General features: G+C 37.4%; 1 protein-coding gene across 5 annotated transcripts; it reads right to left on the reverse strand.

The window, feature by feature from the left end:
* Nucleotides 1–725: 725 nt before the first annotated feature.
* On the reverse strand, nucleotides 726–12757 carry LOC109098409 (alpha-1,3-mannosyl-glycoprotein 2-beta-N-acetylglucosaminyltransferase-like). 5 transcript variants are annotated; one of them, XM_019111976.2, is made up of 3 exons: nucleotides 12376–12757; nucleotides 5132–6045; nucleotides 726–2682 (listed from the first exon to the last, which is right to left on the reverse strand). In XM_019111976.2, exons 1-3 carry the CDS (start codon nucleotides 12413–12415, stop codon nucleotides 1981–1983), a joined length of 1656 nt encoding a protein of 551 aa, XP_018967521.2. In that variant the 5' UTR covers nucleotides 12416–12757; the 3' UTR covers nucleotides 726–1980. The 5 variants fall into 5 exon arrangements, with proteins under 5 accessions (XP_018967521.2, XP_018967522.2, XP_018967523.2 ...); XM_019111977.2 differs by having other exon boundaries at nucleotides 12406–12756; XM_019111978.2 differs by lacking the exon at nucleotides 12376–12757 and adding an exon at nucleotides 10809–10935.
* Between the last annotated feature and the right edge of the window lie 3565 nt (nucleotides 12758–16322).

Below are 16322 nucleotides of genomic sequence, written 5' to 3' on the forward strand. Positions count from 1 at the left end.
CTTATTTGGGCCGGTTTTCTGTAGAACTGCAAAAAGAGTTTCCAGATTCCACTGTTGGTGGAAAAGGGACTTGAAAGAGGTCTATCAAATTAGCTCTTTTTAACAAGTCAAAGTGTGAAAGCACACTAGATACATTCTGAAGTAGTATAACCACTTAATTTCAACTAATACTCATGCCCCTGATCTGATGTGGCAATATGATCAACCAATTAATCAATCTTGCTAGAATGAGATGTTCCAGTATGAGTCACCACTGCCTATTTCCCAGAAAAATTAATCTGATTAATGGCTAAAGAAACACAAAACGAATGTCCAATTCATCTAATCAGTAACACACATCCTTTGACTTTTTTTAAAAGTTGCTGGAGGTTTTACAAGAACAGGAAAAGAACAGTAAAGTCATCAACAGAGAGTCATAAGAAAGGAAGTCAACAGGACACAATAAGAGTGAGAAAGGAAATCTGGAGCGACAGAGACGTCAAAGGTGTCACAATGGCTCCTGGATCAGTGCTGATGTTGGGGGTTTAGACAAAAGATCCCTGGAAGGAAGTCACCAGTTAGGATTTCAGCTTCAACAACCAACATAACACAGAAAGAACACGTTTACAAACCTCAAAATGAGTGACCTTGAAAATATAAACATCTAAGATTCCAAAGAAATAATTAAATAAAAATGATTCCTAAAAGGATGTTTAAATGGGCAAAAAAGACAGAAAAACAGAATATATTGTCAAATAGCAAAATAGTCTGTTTTATTCTCAATGTATTAAATTTATAAACATGTCAGGCAGTGGTTTCACACTTCTTCATACTGCATATGCATTAATATCAGATCATTTCCCTCCCAAACATTTAGATACAGTACATTTAATTAAAATGTTTCCTCCGGCCTACTGAAATCCATTTATTTCATCCTTAAGAACAAAAAAGTGATTTCTATGACCACTGGTTTTGCAACAAACCTACAACATCTTTAAGAAGCAATGAGAGCTCTCCCGGTCCAGGAAGAGCAGATAAAATAAAAACAGGTTCAAGTACAGTACTTCAACAGAATGGCACAGAAGAGATGCTGTCCAGAGTTTTGGTATGTCAGTTACACAAGCCTTGAATCATTTCTGGCAACAAGCTTGAACTTCATAGATTCAACGGTGCTACATTAAAGTCAAATGAATGAGTCTGCGCTTTTATATGAATGCATTGATCAAATTTAGACTACAATTATACTCAGCTTTCATTTATAATGATGTCAGGGACTCATAAGACTTGGCAAAAGGGTCTCAAAAGGGCTTTTTAACACTCAGATTGATCTTTAAAAGGCTGAGTCTCACTTGTCAAGAACTCTTTTTTTTTTTTTTTGCCAAAAATTTAAATTAAGCACATAATAACTATCATTATTGAAATGTTACAGCAATAATGTTTTAATTATACAGTAATTCTTGTTATAATTAAAATCATCACTGAGAATTTTGAAAATTACAACAACAACAAAAAAAACCCAAATAATTTCTTCTATTGATTTTGGAGTAAAATGTGAGTTTTTTCGTGAGATTCACCCAAAAGATACTGTGGTGGGATAAAAGACCTCTTATTTGCCTTTTGGATTGATGTTAACACCAACAGAAAGGTCAAAGAAAGGTCAGAAAAAATAAATAATCAGATAATTTTTCTCCATGTCAGAAGGAGCGATTCTGCATAGGAGCTGTTTGCAGCGTAACACTATTTCTTGAGGGAAGATTGTTGCATGATTGCTGTGCAAATATGATGCACCAACCTTTGTGCTGTTCCCAGCATTCCTGGGTGTTCCTCCATAACAAAACAGCAGTTATTTTATACTCCCATCTTAGCGTTAACCCTTCCTCAAACTTTCACACCCTGCCTCTATTTTCTTTGGTTTGAGAGGGCGTTTCTCTCTTCCTGTACTTGTAATAATAGATGTGAGTTTTCTCTTTCTGGTCTTTTGTGGTTCAAAGCTCATCCTCCTCAGCTCCAGCTGGTGTCATATTTAGTCCAGCCCTCAGGGGGAGCCAGATAAATTCTTCGTCCGCGGGAAATAAAGCTGACTACGCCCCTGTAACCGGCACGGGGAACCCCCGACTTCAAGTCGTCCATAACTCCCAGGTTGCGGGCCAGCACTTTAAAGCTGTCTCTGCTGGAATACTGAACTCGAAACGGCCCGGAGCCTTTCAGGCTTCCACCTTGCTGTAGTTCCTCCACCTTCACCAAGGGGGCGCTATACACTTCTTTTTCAAAGGTTTCATCGTACTTCTCCTTGACCAAGTAGGACAAGTCCGCTTTAGTGAAAGGCACAAATTCAGTATTGAGTTTTATGTAGCGCAGATACTGGTCAAAATATTGACCCAAACTGACGCCTTTCCGGCCAAACGTTATAGTTCTTGAGATCTCCGGACGAATGCATGAGCGGTCCTTCCGCTGCTCTGGGTGCCGCATCCAGTCGTCCCAGAATGCCTTGGGCCACTTGGGCTCCAGCTCTGCCCAGACTTCCTTCAAAAGAATCCATCCAAGGCCGGGAAAGAAATCTGTTCGGTAAAGGAGGTCAGCCATGCCCGGGTTGACCAACCCATCCCGTCCGTTATCGTTCCAGGCGGAAACGCACCAAAGAGTCGGATCCGATCGCAAGATGGGGTACAGCGCACGGAAATACTCGAAAAAGTCGGGGGCCACCTACAAGATAAAACAAAAGCAGTTAAAAGACAAAGAAAAACAATGATAAACGAAACTATCTCTGGACAGAACTGGCTAGTTCACTTAAAGTCCTAGACGGATTCAAAGATGGTTAGGTGAACATTTGCTAAGCCAGCTGGCTGTTTTTAAAAGTGTGTTTGCGCCTTAGGGAATCTCTGTGGTGCTTAACTGTGATGCTCAGTAGAGCTTAAAGGGATACTCCACAAAATGAAAATTTTGTCAATCATTTACCCCCATGTTGTTCCAAACCCATAAAAGCTCCATTCGTATTTGGTACACAATTTAAGATATTTTGGTTGAAAACCGGGAGGCTTGTGAGTGTCAAATAAATAACAGTGTCAAGGTCCATAAAAGGTATGAAATTCGTCGTCAGAATACTCCATCTGCCATCAGACGTGTAATCTGGGGTATATGAAGCGACGGGAACACTTTTTGTAAGCGAAGAAAACAAAAATAACGATAATAATGGTCTCCTCTGTGTCTCTCCATATCAGTGTATGCTGCGTATGCTCTTCTGTGTCATCCACGCCACAAGGATGCGCTGTTTTATTTTAAATCAAAGCTGAATACACGTAGAAACAGCGCATCCTTGTAGCGCAGATGATACAGAAGAGTATACGGTGATATGGAGAGACACAGGGGAGACCGCTGACAAAGGAATTATTGAAAAAAGTCATTATTTTAAAGTGTAACCAAACATTTGCTGGTCCCCATTGACTTTGAAAGTAGGGGGAAAAAAAACTGTGGAAGTCACTGTGGACCAGCAACTGTTTGGATAACCCCATTCTTCAATATAACTTTAGTGTTAATCAAAAGAAAGGAACTCATTCAGGTTTAAAACAACTTGAGAATGAGTAAACGATGACCTATTCCTTTAAATGTTAATAAAACAACAAAACAGAAAAATCACTCACTGCTCTGGACTGAGGAAATGTAATACAGTTGCTTTAATAAGAATCAATAATAATTTATACAGTGAAGTGTATGTAGTGTTTCATTTTTATATTTGTTTATTCAAATTCTTGAAAGCTACTGCTAAATACACCTAGTGTACCTGAAAAATAAAGCACTCTTCGTTTTATTTGTATATTATGTGTATTTGTAATATGTATCTTTGTTCTTATTCTTTAATAAAAATAATAAAATACTGCAAAAGATTTTTATCTTTGCCCACTTTGGTCTAAATGTCTGTCTTTATTTTTTAATTTATATTTTGTTACCTTGTAAGGCTTTGTTTTTAAAATGGGGAAATTAGTTTGGCTCTACTGCTCAGACAACTTGCAAAATAGTAAAAACAACCATGACAAAGAATTGTGATAAAATCATGAATCATGATGACTTTCCTAAAAAAAAAAAAATTGTGACATGACTTTTTGCCATATCACCCACCCCTACAGTGGTGCTTTCAAAGTAATGATATTTTTTGACAAATTGTGACATTTTTCAGATTTTTCCCAAAAGGATAAATTGTCCACCAAACCAAAGTCATGTGGTACAACAAACGAATTTGGTGCAACCAGCATGCTGAATAAAAAAAAAGGAGTCTTTTTAAAATATCAAATAATTTGACCTTTTTATGACAAGGCAAGGTTAGCTCAGGTTGTAAAATGACATAAATGTCATGTGGCATGATATGAATTCAAGATTTGGGTAAAAAAAAAAATGACCTAAAAGTATTTAAGAACCTTCTGAAAATAACTAATGTGTACACTCACATGTATTCAAGGTGTAAGGAATATATGGTATTACTTTTTACTTGATGTTTACACCTCAGTCATTCAAATACATTTTTCTTGAAAATTACAAAAACATTTTAAAAACCATTTAAAACATGACATGTATACAAAGAGTAGGCTTCTAAGAGCTCGTTTTAAACTAGATTTCGAAAAGATTTCTTCATATCTTGTTCATAGACACTGTTACTTGTCAATGACTCAGACATCTGAAGGTAACTCGTTCCCCTTGAGTACAGTGGTTTGTTTAAACAAAAAAATTTAAATCACCTTTACAGCACCGCAAAGACAGCCATCAAATCCATCACAGAACATAGTAATGAGTATGCAAAAAACATGTTTGCCTGAATAGCTAGTTAAACAAGGACCTTGATCCTCACGACAACAAGACTGAAGCTTTAACCGCTGTCCTATTAATGGGTTTTCTGGTGCATATAAGACTTTGTAATCAGTTCACCTGTGAGAATTTCAAAGGGAAGTGTTCAGAAATGTGCAAATGAAAATATTCCCTTTGAGTGAGAGACAAGCTCTCATCAAAATTCCTCTCTATGAATTATAAAACAGGAAAAATGTGGCTTCCTTTGAGATTCACTCTCACTATGTGGATCTGGTTAACCTTTAATAATGCTCAAATGCAGGACAAATATGACTACAGTGAATACCAGTCATAAATGAAAACATGATCATGATCTTACCTCCAGGTCATCCTCCACAATGACCACTGTGGAGTAAGCAAACACGTTGAACACTTGGTTCAGGGCCCAACGGTAGTGCCTGGCGATCTTGTAGTAACCCTGGAACTTCCTGTGATCGGGTCGCACTGGAATATCGGCGAGATCCGGTTGGCTAATGTGGGTTATCTGACTGCCGTAGGAGCCAATCACCCTTGCCGTATCTGCATGACCACAGTCCTGGCTGACAATGATTGGGTAAAGCTCAGCAGAAGGGCGGTACTGTATCAGTTTATCTAAACTTCTCTTCACTGTTACTCTGTCACAGGCGATGACGAGAATTGGGATAATGATTTGAGGGCTTGGCTTAGTACGGTCTACTTCATTTTCTACCATTTTCTTCTTCTCTTGTTCCGGTTCCTGCTCCTTCATAACCAGCCGAGGTGGCGTAACCATTAGAACTTCTTGTTTCTCTATAACAGTTTTTGTATCATCTATGGTTTTATGACTTCGAGGTACTGCGGGAATCTGCTGAGGTTTATTAAGCTCCTCAATGTTCTTTTCGTCGTTTGTGTCCTCGGATTCCCTCTTTCCCAGTTCTTTCCGCTGTTCCCATAGTTCCCTGTGACTCTGTATCTGTTTGAGAAGCTTCTTCTGAGTCTCCAGTTCTGATTCTACTTCTTCGGCCAATCTGATCACTTCGCCGGCCAATCCGTTAGCTCCACCCACTTTTGTTTTTCCGCCTCCCCACTCCTCTCCAGCCCCTGGTTCAGCTCCGCCTCCCTCACCAAGTCGACCAATGGGAGGCCTCCCCCATAAGAAGAGGAGGAGCAAGGCATTCCAGGCGACAAATAGAAATGCTCCACACAAAATAAGAGATCCTTTCTTGCGAACCATGGCCCAGTGACACCAAAAGAGGGACTGCAGTGAGGAAAATGCTAGAAATAGGAGAAAAAGAAGATGTCAATTTAGAGAAATGGATAAAATGAAGTAAATTATTAATCACAGACAAGAGTGGGGTAGAAAACAGATAGGTGTAAAAACTATCCGAATATGATATTTAAATAAAAAATAAAATGTCTGCCTCATGATGCACGTCTTTTTATGATTTACTGATGTTGATAAAGTAAAGGCAAGAGTAACGTATCATTAAATTATAATTTGGAACATTCAAAGAACTTATTTTTACTTAACATTGTATAATTATAGAAAAACTGTATATCAAATTGTATTTTTTATATTGTTATTGTTAAGTGAGATTTTAATAATGTGCTTGTCTTCATATTTTCATTTTAATTATATTTTTATTCAATATGTGATATATATTTATATTATAAAATAAATGTGTGTGTATTTATATGCATGTATGTATGTATGTATGTATGTATGTATATATATATATATATATTTATTTATAATATATATATATATATATATATATATATATATTATATATATATATATATATATATATATATATATATATGATTTGTTTATAACCAGGTTTTATAATTTGTTGGCACCTTTGTTTGACTACCAAATTTATCAAAATCAGGTTTGAATTAATAAATATAAATGTTTAAAAAAATTATAAATGCAATGAAAAATACATTTTTAATACATTTAAATGAATAAATTAAAGCCTGGTGCATTAAACATAATATACAAAAACATTTTTTGTCTGAAGGTTCAATACACAGCTTGATTTAAAAATATATTTTTTCAAATATATTAGTAATTCTAATTAAATTATATTTTTATATGTTCATTTTTTTCTGACTATTTCTTCATATGTCAGGATTTACAGTGTCAGTGTTAACCCTGCCTAAGGTCCATTACCGATGGAATACACAACAATAGATGCAAGTAATGTGTAAGTAAGCATTTCTGTTATTTTAACAGAAGTGGAGAGTTTGTCTTATAAACTGCTGACTGCAGTTATGATGAATCACCCATAGCAGCCAGTTACCCACAAGTCATCCACAATCTCTTATAACGGCTCCAACTACATTTATCACTGCACGTCTTGTCTTTACATTCACATCTCGTGGTAGTGTGGTTTGGATGGGAAATACTGGGCCATGTAAAGACGTTTATCACAGTATGATTGCCCTTATATATTTTATTCACTGTTGGCCTCACCTATATTTCATCTGTACTACAGCTGCCTTCATCTCAAGCACAAATTAGAGAATTTCATTCACCCCACTCCACAGGAGGGCTTTAGGAAGTACAAACTTCCCAGCATGCTTTGAAAACTATGCAAACCCAGCTCTTGGCAGGCTGAGGGCACTCCAGAGTAATTAAAACTGACAGTTTGATCAGACCGCCGTGCAACATCATTGCAAAAGAGTACTCTGTAATTACCGTGACAGTCAATGGTGATTTTTTATTTTTTTAACAGTCGGATGAGCTGAACCAAAAATCACAGCTAAGATATCAGCTCTGGATCCCAATTAGCTGATGTGTTTCATGACCCACATGTCTTTGGATGGCAGGGGAAGGCTAATAACAAGAGCTAGCCTAGCCAACATAGTTTGTATACCAGACTGGAATCTAAATGAGGCCTACAATTCCCAAGAGTGAAATTCAGAATGATTCGGTCTCATGATGTCAGTTGCACCATTGTGCCAAGTGTGGTTTTATGTTACCATGCTGCGTGGCCAATGAACAGAAGTCTGTCACTTACAAAAGAAGAGTCTCAGCGCACTGACAGTCCGGCAGAACTGAACCTCCATCCTCCCTAAAACAGAAACGTGGCATTGCCCAGTGGTTCCTGTGTGCCTTTACGAGGTCATAAATAATATTTGAGTAAGCACTTTTTCATTAGACACAAAACCCATGGCACTCATGAAGAATGTCGGGAATTATGCAGGCACTGTCCACACAAGAAAACAGTATTATCCAGGTGGACTCCAGCACATAGAGGCATTAGTGCAAACGTTGTGTAACAGCGAACATCCCACGCTGCTGCTGAAACTGAGAAAGACAGACAGACTGACAGTATTGATCCCTGAGAGGAAATTCTAGTTGCAAAGTTCACATGGAGTCTAGTAATTTAATTCCTAACTGTAATTTCTACTATTGGACAACCGTTATGGGTTTTTCACTGGCCAATACTCATGCTATTGTGTTTAACGCAGAATAGCTGATTGATGATATACAATACTGTTCAAAAGTTTGGGGGTTCTTATCATTTTTAGTATAATGTTTTTGAAAGAAGTCTCTTATGCTCACCAAGACTGCATTTGTTTGATCAAAAATACAAAAAACATATTAATAATGTGAAATATTATTACAATTTAAAATAACTGTTTTCTAAATGAATATATTTTAAAATGTAATTTATTTCTGTGATGTAACGCTGAATTTTCAGCATCATTACTCCAGTCTTCAGTGTCATATGATCCTTCAGAAATCATTCTTATATGCTGCTCTGCTGCTCAAGAAACATTTCTCATTATTATCAATTGATCCATTCAATGTTGATCAATTCAATGCATCCCTGCTGAATAAAAGTATAACTTATATACTTCTCTGCTTCTCATCAAATTATTCGTTTAATGGTTTAAAGATAGTAACAATCTTAAATTTTTTTTTATTTAGCATATGAAATAAACTAAATTAAAGTCTACTGGTTACATTACAATTCAAATTTATTTTTACCACAAAAAAAATGTAGAAGACATGATCTGTCAGAGAGAGCATGTATTATATTATATTATATTATATTATATTATATTATATTATATTATATTATATTATATTATATGGATGTAGCGATTCACTCAACTTACGATTCGAATCGATTCACGATTTTGATTTCACGATTCTATTCGAGATTTTTATTTATTTTTTTTACAAAATGAGATTTAAGACAAATTATAAATTAAATGCATCCTTTTATTATTGCTTGGACAAAATGCTGCACATGTCTTTGTGAAATTGAAATAAAACACTATAATAATATACTAACATAGCACTTTGGATAAAAGTGTCTGCTAAATGACCGAATTAAAATATAATGTAAATAAAACTAAATTTAAATTTTAAAACAAGCCCCAAATCAAATAAGTAACACAAATAAAATAAATCTCTTCATATAACAAAATAAGGCTTTGTCTGTGCTCTTTCCATTTAAAATGAGGCAACCACTGCATTTTAATCATGATCCAAACAAAGATGCTGCATACATGCAACATGAGCAGTTTTTAATTTAAATTAGATTGTGTAATTTAGAAATATACATCAAAAACAGAATGTTTTGACTTGAGTTTTGTGAAATTATACATAAAAAATACCTGCATGAAACAGAAACAGCAGACGAGCTGAACGAGACGCAGATTCACTCTCTGCCAGCAGGTGGCGCTTAAAGCGTTTCCTTGGTTTCTGCTGCAAACAAAGCAGCTAGGAACTTTAATATGCATTATACAGAGGCAAGATGAAAAGAAAAAATACTGTCTAAACTTTTTTAAAGTCAGTAAGTTCCCCTCCGACATGGATTCATATCAACTCCTACCCTTAAATAGAATCGTGATTTGTTTAGCATCTCATCCGAATCGTCACATATTTGAATCAATTTCCAATCGGCTCGCGGTAACTCGTTACATCCCTAGTTATGTTATATTATATTATATTATATTATATTATATTATATTATATTATATTATATTCATGACATCATGGGGCAGGACTAGTCAACAGCTTATTTATATATACTGCTGAATTGACAGCTATAAAACTTGTAGCATGTAGTTAAACTAAAGAAAAAAGGGTTAAAAAAAAATGTAACCATGTGCATCTGAATGAACTGAAGCACAAACTTTCCACAGGAAATCCACCACTAAAAATGACCTGCTCTCCTTTCTCACACTAGTCAGAACTACTGTTTAGCTAGTGAAAAAAACTCTTTGCAATGACAAAGTCCATTCACTGTTTGTGACAGACACAGAGCCGCACACAAAAGTCAATACGGGGTCATAAGACTGCTCATCATTCTGTGCAAGACCACACATGTAACACTGTCAGCATTGATTCAACCTTAAACACGTTTCCATTTCATACACAATCAGTGCTAAAGGGTTAAACGACACTAGGAAACAATCAGAGAGTGTGTGACGATGTGACAACAGACGTCAAAAGACCACCTAATAAAGTGCTTTGCACAGGAAAGGTGTCTGCTGTGCCATTAATAACCTCAGTAATCTACCTCTGTAACTAACTAATCTCCACTTAACCCTGTTACACATCTAAGTGCTCCTCACTCACAAATCTACTCTCAGCAGGACAGACGGAAACCATTTAGGCCTTGATGGGTTTGAAACTTGTATCATCATGCTTATTCTTGAGGAATAAACAAGACAAAAAAACAACAAGCTGCGCCTGCACACATGCTTTAAAGCATAAAGTTTCATCAAAAACACCTGGAATCAAAGGTGGACACTCTAGACAAGACTTTTTAAACAAGCAAAACACAAAATTGTTCATGCAAAGATCGGTAAAACACAAAAAGAAAGAGCCGAATGCGCAACAGGGTAAAACTGTATATATACAAAAAAGCAAGAGCCGCCCAGAGATCATGAAGTTCCAAGACCACAGTCCAAGAAGAACACATCAACCACAAAGAGAAACAAGATGCCCTACAGTTTCTGGATTGGTAGTGGATAGTGTGGAGATGTTAAGAGGTACTGTTAAGCATTACCTGGACACAGAGCAGACTATGTTTCCACGTCTCTCCCCAAACTATCCACAACAGGGAGCTGATCAGCAAGAAACAGATGAACCAAAGGGGAGGGGAGGAGAAAGGAAAGGAAAGGGGAGGGAAGTACAGTGCCCATGCAAAGTTTTTTTAACTCGTTAGGGGGCATTAAGGGGTGTGAAGATTTGAAAGGTTGATCAACTTGTTTGTTTAGTTGGATGTTTTGTTAATTTTGAATTTTAGATATTTTATGTTGTAAAAATTGTTTAGAAATGTTAGGTTAAAATGAAGAATTTACAAGTACATTTTCCTACAAAAATGCTCGATGGGAACCATAATGATTGTTATAGCATTGCTACAGTTATAATGACTAAAATAAAACGGTGGGAACCACTGAAAATTACAGATTTCAGAAACTTCTTGTTTGCAGGAGATCCCATATTCATTTATTATGATTGTGCACTAACATATAACGTGTAAAAAAATGATTGTAAGACATTGTAAATAAAACAAAGACTACTGGAGTATGTTTTACAAGAAAATAGCATTTTAGTTTTTATACTCCAAAATCCCATGTTTATTTCATTGCTTTACTTGAGGTTTCATATGAAATTTACTAGCAATTTCTGAGTGAAAATAGTTTCTACAGCATTATCAGTGTTATTTTAGTATTATTTCTATACTATTATTTTATTTATGAATATTTTGAAGTAGCTTTTATTTTTATATTTTTCAGTTTTCATTTTATTCATTCTGTTTTGTGCATTTGTATTAATTTGTGTTTTTTATTAAATATTTCTATTTAGCTTATTGTATTTTTGTAATTAGTTTTACTTAATATTTTATGGGGTGTTTAGTTTTATTTAAATTACTTTTAATAATTTTCAGTACTTCAAATTAAATCTATTTCAATTAGTTAAAACATTTTCTAAATGTTTCTATTTTACTTTATTCCAGCATTATTTCAATTAACTAAAAATAATATTTGTAATAGATTTACATTTTATAAAACAATAAAAACACTTATTCTGGTCCAGCATTATTTCCATTAACTAAAAATAATATTTGTAATTGATTTACATTTTATAAAAAAAATTTTTTAATTCATGGTTTACATTACATTCGTACAATGTATACATTACACTAGTTTTTAAATAGATGTGTATAACATGGATAACTACTTAACTTTTTTTTATCTTCTCTTCTTTGTCTTGTACGACTGATATTTGAGTGTTTGTTTTTCAAGTTTTGGTGTGTTGGTGAGGTGGATTAAGTGGCATCACGGTAGCACACACTTGACCGGTGAGTGTGAGTCTGTCCCCATCACAACACCAGCAGAGGGTCCAGAACACACGGAACTGACCGGACGTGATGTTAAAGCTTCGCGTTTCCCTTCTAATCCTCAAAAGGAGCTCATCCACTGCACTAAACCTGCCTGAAGCTACCACTCCTGCCAGGGTCATAGCGAGGAGGATGTTTTCGCACATGCACTCTGGTGTTTAATACAAACAGTTTCGCGTTCACACTCACACTGGCTGTTAATGTAACCGTGGCTAACACTTGCACTCACCGCAAACCACGACCGCTGCCCCCCTCTCACCTTTCATCATCTCTGGAGAGGATGGGGTTAAACAGCGAGATGGCCGCGAGCGAAGAGATGCAGACCGTCAGAATGAGAGCTTCATCCTCTTCATCCTCATCGGTCGCCTTCACCCGCCGCTGCTGTCAATACTCGGCTCTCTCCATTCCTGCAGCTCGCTCTCTCCCCGTGTGCGCGCGCGCTCTGTGCCGCTCCGTGCTTCACATCCGGTGAGGTCTGCAGCGAGATCAGCAGGACGCGCGGTTTCGGAGGCTTGTTGTAAACGGCCGTGTTTGCAGTTATGCACTGATGGAGGTTTTCATTTGACGCCGCTACCGCTGTGTGTGTGTGTGTACAGGCAAAGCGATTCTCCACTTCCGGATTGACTCATTTAAGTAGGACCCGCCCCCTTCGCCATTTCCCTAGCAACAAGATGCCTTAGCAACCGTCGCGAGGCGGTTATGGGGAGCTGAACGCTTGATACATCTGCAATAAATCCACAAACAGTGGATGTCTGGGTAATTATAACTATAAATAAAGAAATATATTTATAGTTTATTCCATTTGGAGGATGATGAGTATCATTCAATTCAATTCAAGTTCATTTGCATAGCGCTTTTCACAGAAAATTAAAGTTCTACATTATATTTAGCAATAACTTATAAGTGGTGACCATCTCAAGTTGAAGTCCAATATGGCAGAAGGTAAGAATCAAGCAGTTAATGTCATGTAATCAAACAGAGACTCCTCAATATGGACCTGACCAGTTTCAGCTTCGAGAACGAATTGAAACTGGTAGTGTTGCATATATTTTCACCAGCTGATATAAGGCTGGGAACACAAGGTGAACGCCATTGTCTTTGAAAATCTCCAGCATTACCTTGGCACTTTTCACTGGCCATTTGTAGGCAGAATGAAACATCCTGACTTCCCCAAGCAGCTGTTCTTCTTCATCAACTCCATAAAAGCTGCAGAGAATATGAGCAGCTTCCACAGACTCATCATCCAAAACACCTTTCCATTTAGATGTATCTTGTCAGTGTGTGAAGTGACTTTATGCATGGCTAGTTGCTCTTGAACTCCTCCTCAGTCCTTTAGGTCTCTTAGTCGACTGACGGTGCCACTCACTATCTTCCGTTTGAAGGGCCCTGGAGGCACATGCAGTTTCAAGGAAGACAGGAGTTGTCATTTCCAAGCAAAGCAGGAATTCAAAGTTTATTGAATGCAGCAGTATCTTTGCTTCTCCAACAGCTGCATCTGGTCTTATTTAAGATCTTCAAGGCTTTCTCCACATGCCCACCGGACGTCAGAGAGTCTTTGTAGTTCCATTGGACGCCGATGTGGATACTGTACATTTCTTTCTGAGTTTTCACAAAAGAAGCATGCCGCTTTGAGGAGTTTGCAATGAAAGCACAAAGAAAAAAAGGTTGCCAAAAGAATGCTTGGCTTTGCAGATTCCACAAGCACTAAATTTAAGTAGTGCACCTGGCAGTGGACATACAGCGCTTTTTCATTTTGTTATTGGATTCGCGACTGAAGTCCAAAGTAGTGACCACTCATATTAGCAGCCCCGTCATATCCTTGGCCATATACAGGTGCTGGTCATATAATTAGAATATCATCAAAAAGTTGATTTATTTTACTTTCGGGACTGAAGTCCAAAGTAGTGACCACCACACTTGTATATTTCAAATGTTTATTTCTTTTAATTTTGATGATTATACACACTAAGAAAATCCCAAATATATCTCAAATGTTTATATTTCTTTTAATTTTGATGATTTTTAGAACTGGACTGAAAACTAACATTAGTTGGGTACAGCACCTTTTGGTGCCTGAATTACTGCAGCAATGTGGCGTGGTATGGAGTCGATCAGTCTGTGGCACTGCTCAGGTGTTATGAGAGCCCAGGTTTCTCTGATAGTGACCTTCAGCTCTTCTGCATTCTTGGGTCTGGCATATCGCATCTTCCTCTTCACAATACCCCATAGATTTTCTATGGGGTTAAGTTCAGGCGAGTTTGCTGGCCAATTAAGAACAGGGATACCATGGTCCTTAAACCAGGTACTGGAAGCTTTGGCACTGTGTGCAGGTGCCAAGTCCTGTTAGAAAATGAAATCTGCATCTCCATAGAGTTGGTCAGCAGCAGGGAGCATGAAGTGCTCTAAAACTTCCTGGTATACGGCTGCTTTGACCTTGGACCTCAGAAAACACAGTGGACCAACACCAGCAGATGACATGGCACCCCAAACCATCACTGACTGTGGAAACTTTACACTGGACCTCAAGCAAAACGTCGATTGTGTGCCTCTCCTCTCTTCCTCCAGACTCTGGGACCCTGATTTCCAAAAGAAGTGCAAAATTTACTTTCATCAGAGCACATAACTTTGGTCCACTCAGCAGCAGTCCAGTCCTTTTTGAAGCGAGACGCTTCTGACGCTGTCTGTTGTTTAAGAGTGGCTTGACACAAGGAATGCGACAGCTGAAAACCATGTCTTGCATACGTCTGTGCGTAGTGGTTCTTGAAGCACTGACCTCCAGCTGCAGTCCTCTCTTTGTGAATCTCCCCCACATTTTTGAATGGGTTTTGTTTCACAATCCTCTCCAGGGTGTGGTTATCCCTATTGCTTGTACACTTTTTTTCTACCACATCTTTTCCTTCCCTTCGCCTCTCTATTAATGTGCTTGGACACAGAGCTCTGTGAACAGCCACCCTCTTTTGCAATGACCTTTTGTGTCTTGCCCTCCTTGTGCAAGGTGTCAATGGTCGTCTTTTGGACAACTGTCAAGTCAGCAGTCTTCCCCATGATTGTGTAGCCTACAGAACTAGACTGAGAGACCATTTAAAGGCCTTTGCAGGTGTTTTGAGTTAATAGCTGATTAGAGTGTGGCACCAGGTGTCTTCAATTATTGAACCTTTTCACAATATTCAAATTTTCTGAGATACTGAATTTGGGATTTTCCTTAGTTGTCAGTTATAATCATCAAAAATTAAAAGAAATAAACATTTGAAAAATATCAGTCTGTGTGTAATGAATAAATATAATATACAAGTTTCACTTTTTGAATGGAATTAGTGAAATAAATCAACTTTTTGATGATATTCTAATTATATGACCAGCACCTGTATGTTTTCCACTTTGAGGTCATTCTCATTGAGAACTCTCATTACCAATTTTTCAAGCTCTTCTCCTGTTGTGGAATCCACATGGCACAAGACAACGAAGCGCTCTTTTATTTCCATCTGATGCACAAATCTTATGGCAAATGATGCTTGCTCTGTATGGGAGTGTCATCAAGTAAAATTGAAAAAATGGATGCATCTTGGATTTCACTGCGCATGACTTTTCAAACGTACAAAGCACTCTTCCAGTTTTTAAAACCAGCTGTCATCCATACACTTTGGGTTTTGAACCTGTCTTCATGGCTCATAAATAATCGACAACTGAAACAGTGCATTCTGTCATTTTCAGGTGAATATTCAAGCCAAGGATTGTCACTGTACCACTGCTTCTGAAAAGAGCGCCCCCTTTTATCTTAAGGGAATTTCAGATAAGGCCGGCATGGTCCTTTTTAACTTGATATAACCTTGTTTGGACTTGAAAAGCAACATTAGGACTGTAATTTGTTCATCTTCGCAAACAGCAAATTCAGATAATTTTGATGGAAAATGTGAGAGCTCATTGGACCGGCAATATTTCTGTGCTTAGGGTTTTAAAGCATTTTCCTGTGATATCAGCTTGGTCTCCACTTAAAGTTTCTGCAAAGCTACGAGAATACTTTCTCACTTTTCTCACCAAAGCCAAACAAAATTTGGTGAACAAGTCTTTGTCTGGCCGAGTTAGTGTTCTTCCGCCATGCTTAGAGATGTCCATGTTGCATGAGCACGCAATGTCCCCCGATGTCAGCACCAAATTTGTTTAAACAGACCTGTTTCA

This window comes from Cyprinus carpio, chromosome A19 (genome assembly GCF_018340385.1).
Source record: "Cyprinus carpio isolate SPL01 chromosome A19, ASM1834038v1, whole genome shotgun sequence".
In the NCBI taxonomy this organism is placed as follows: Eukaryota; Metazoa; Chordata; class Actinopteri; order Cypriniformes; family Cyprinidae; genus Cyprinus; species Cyprinus carpio.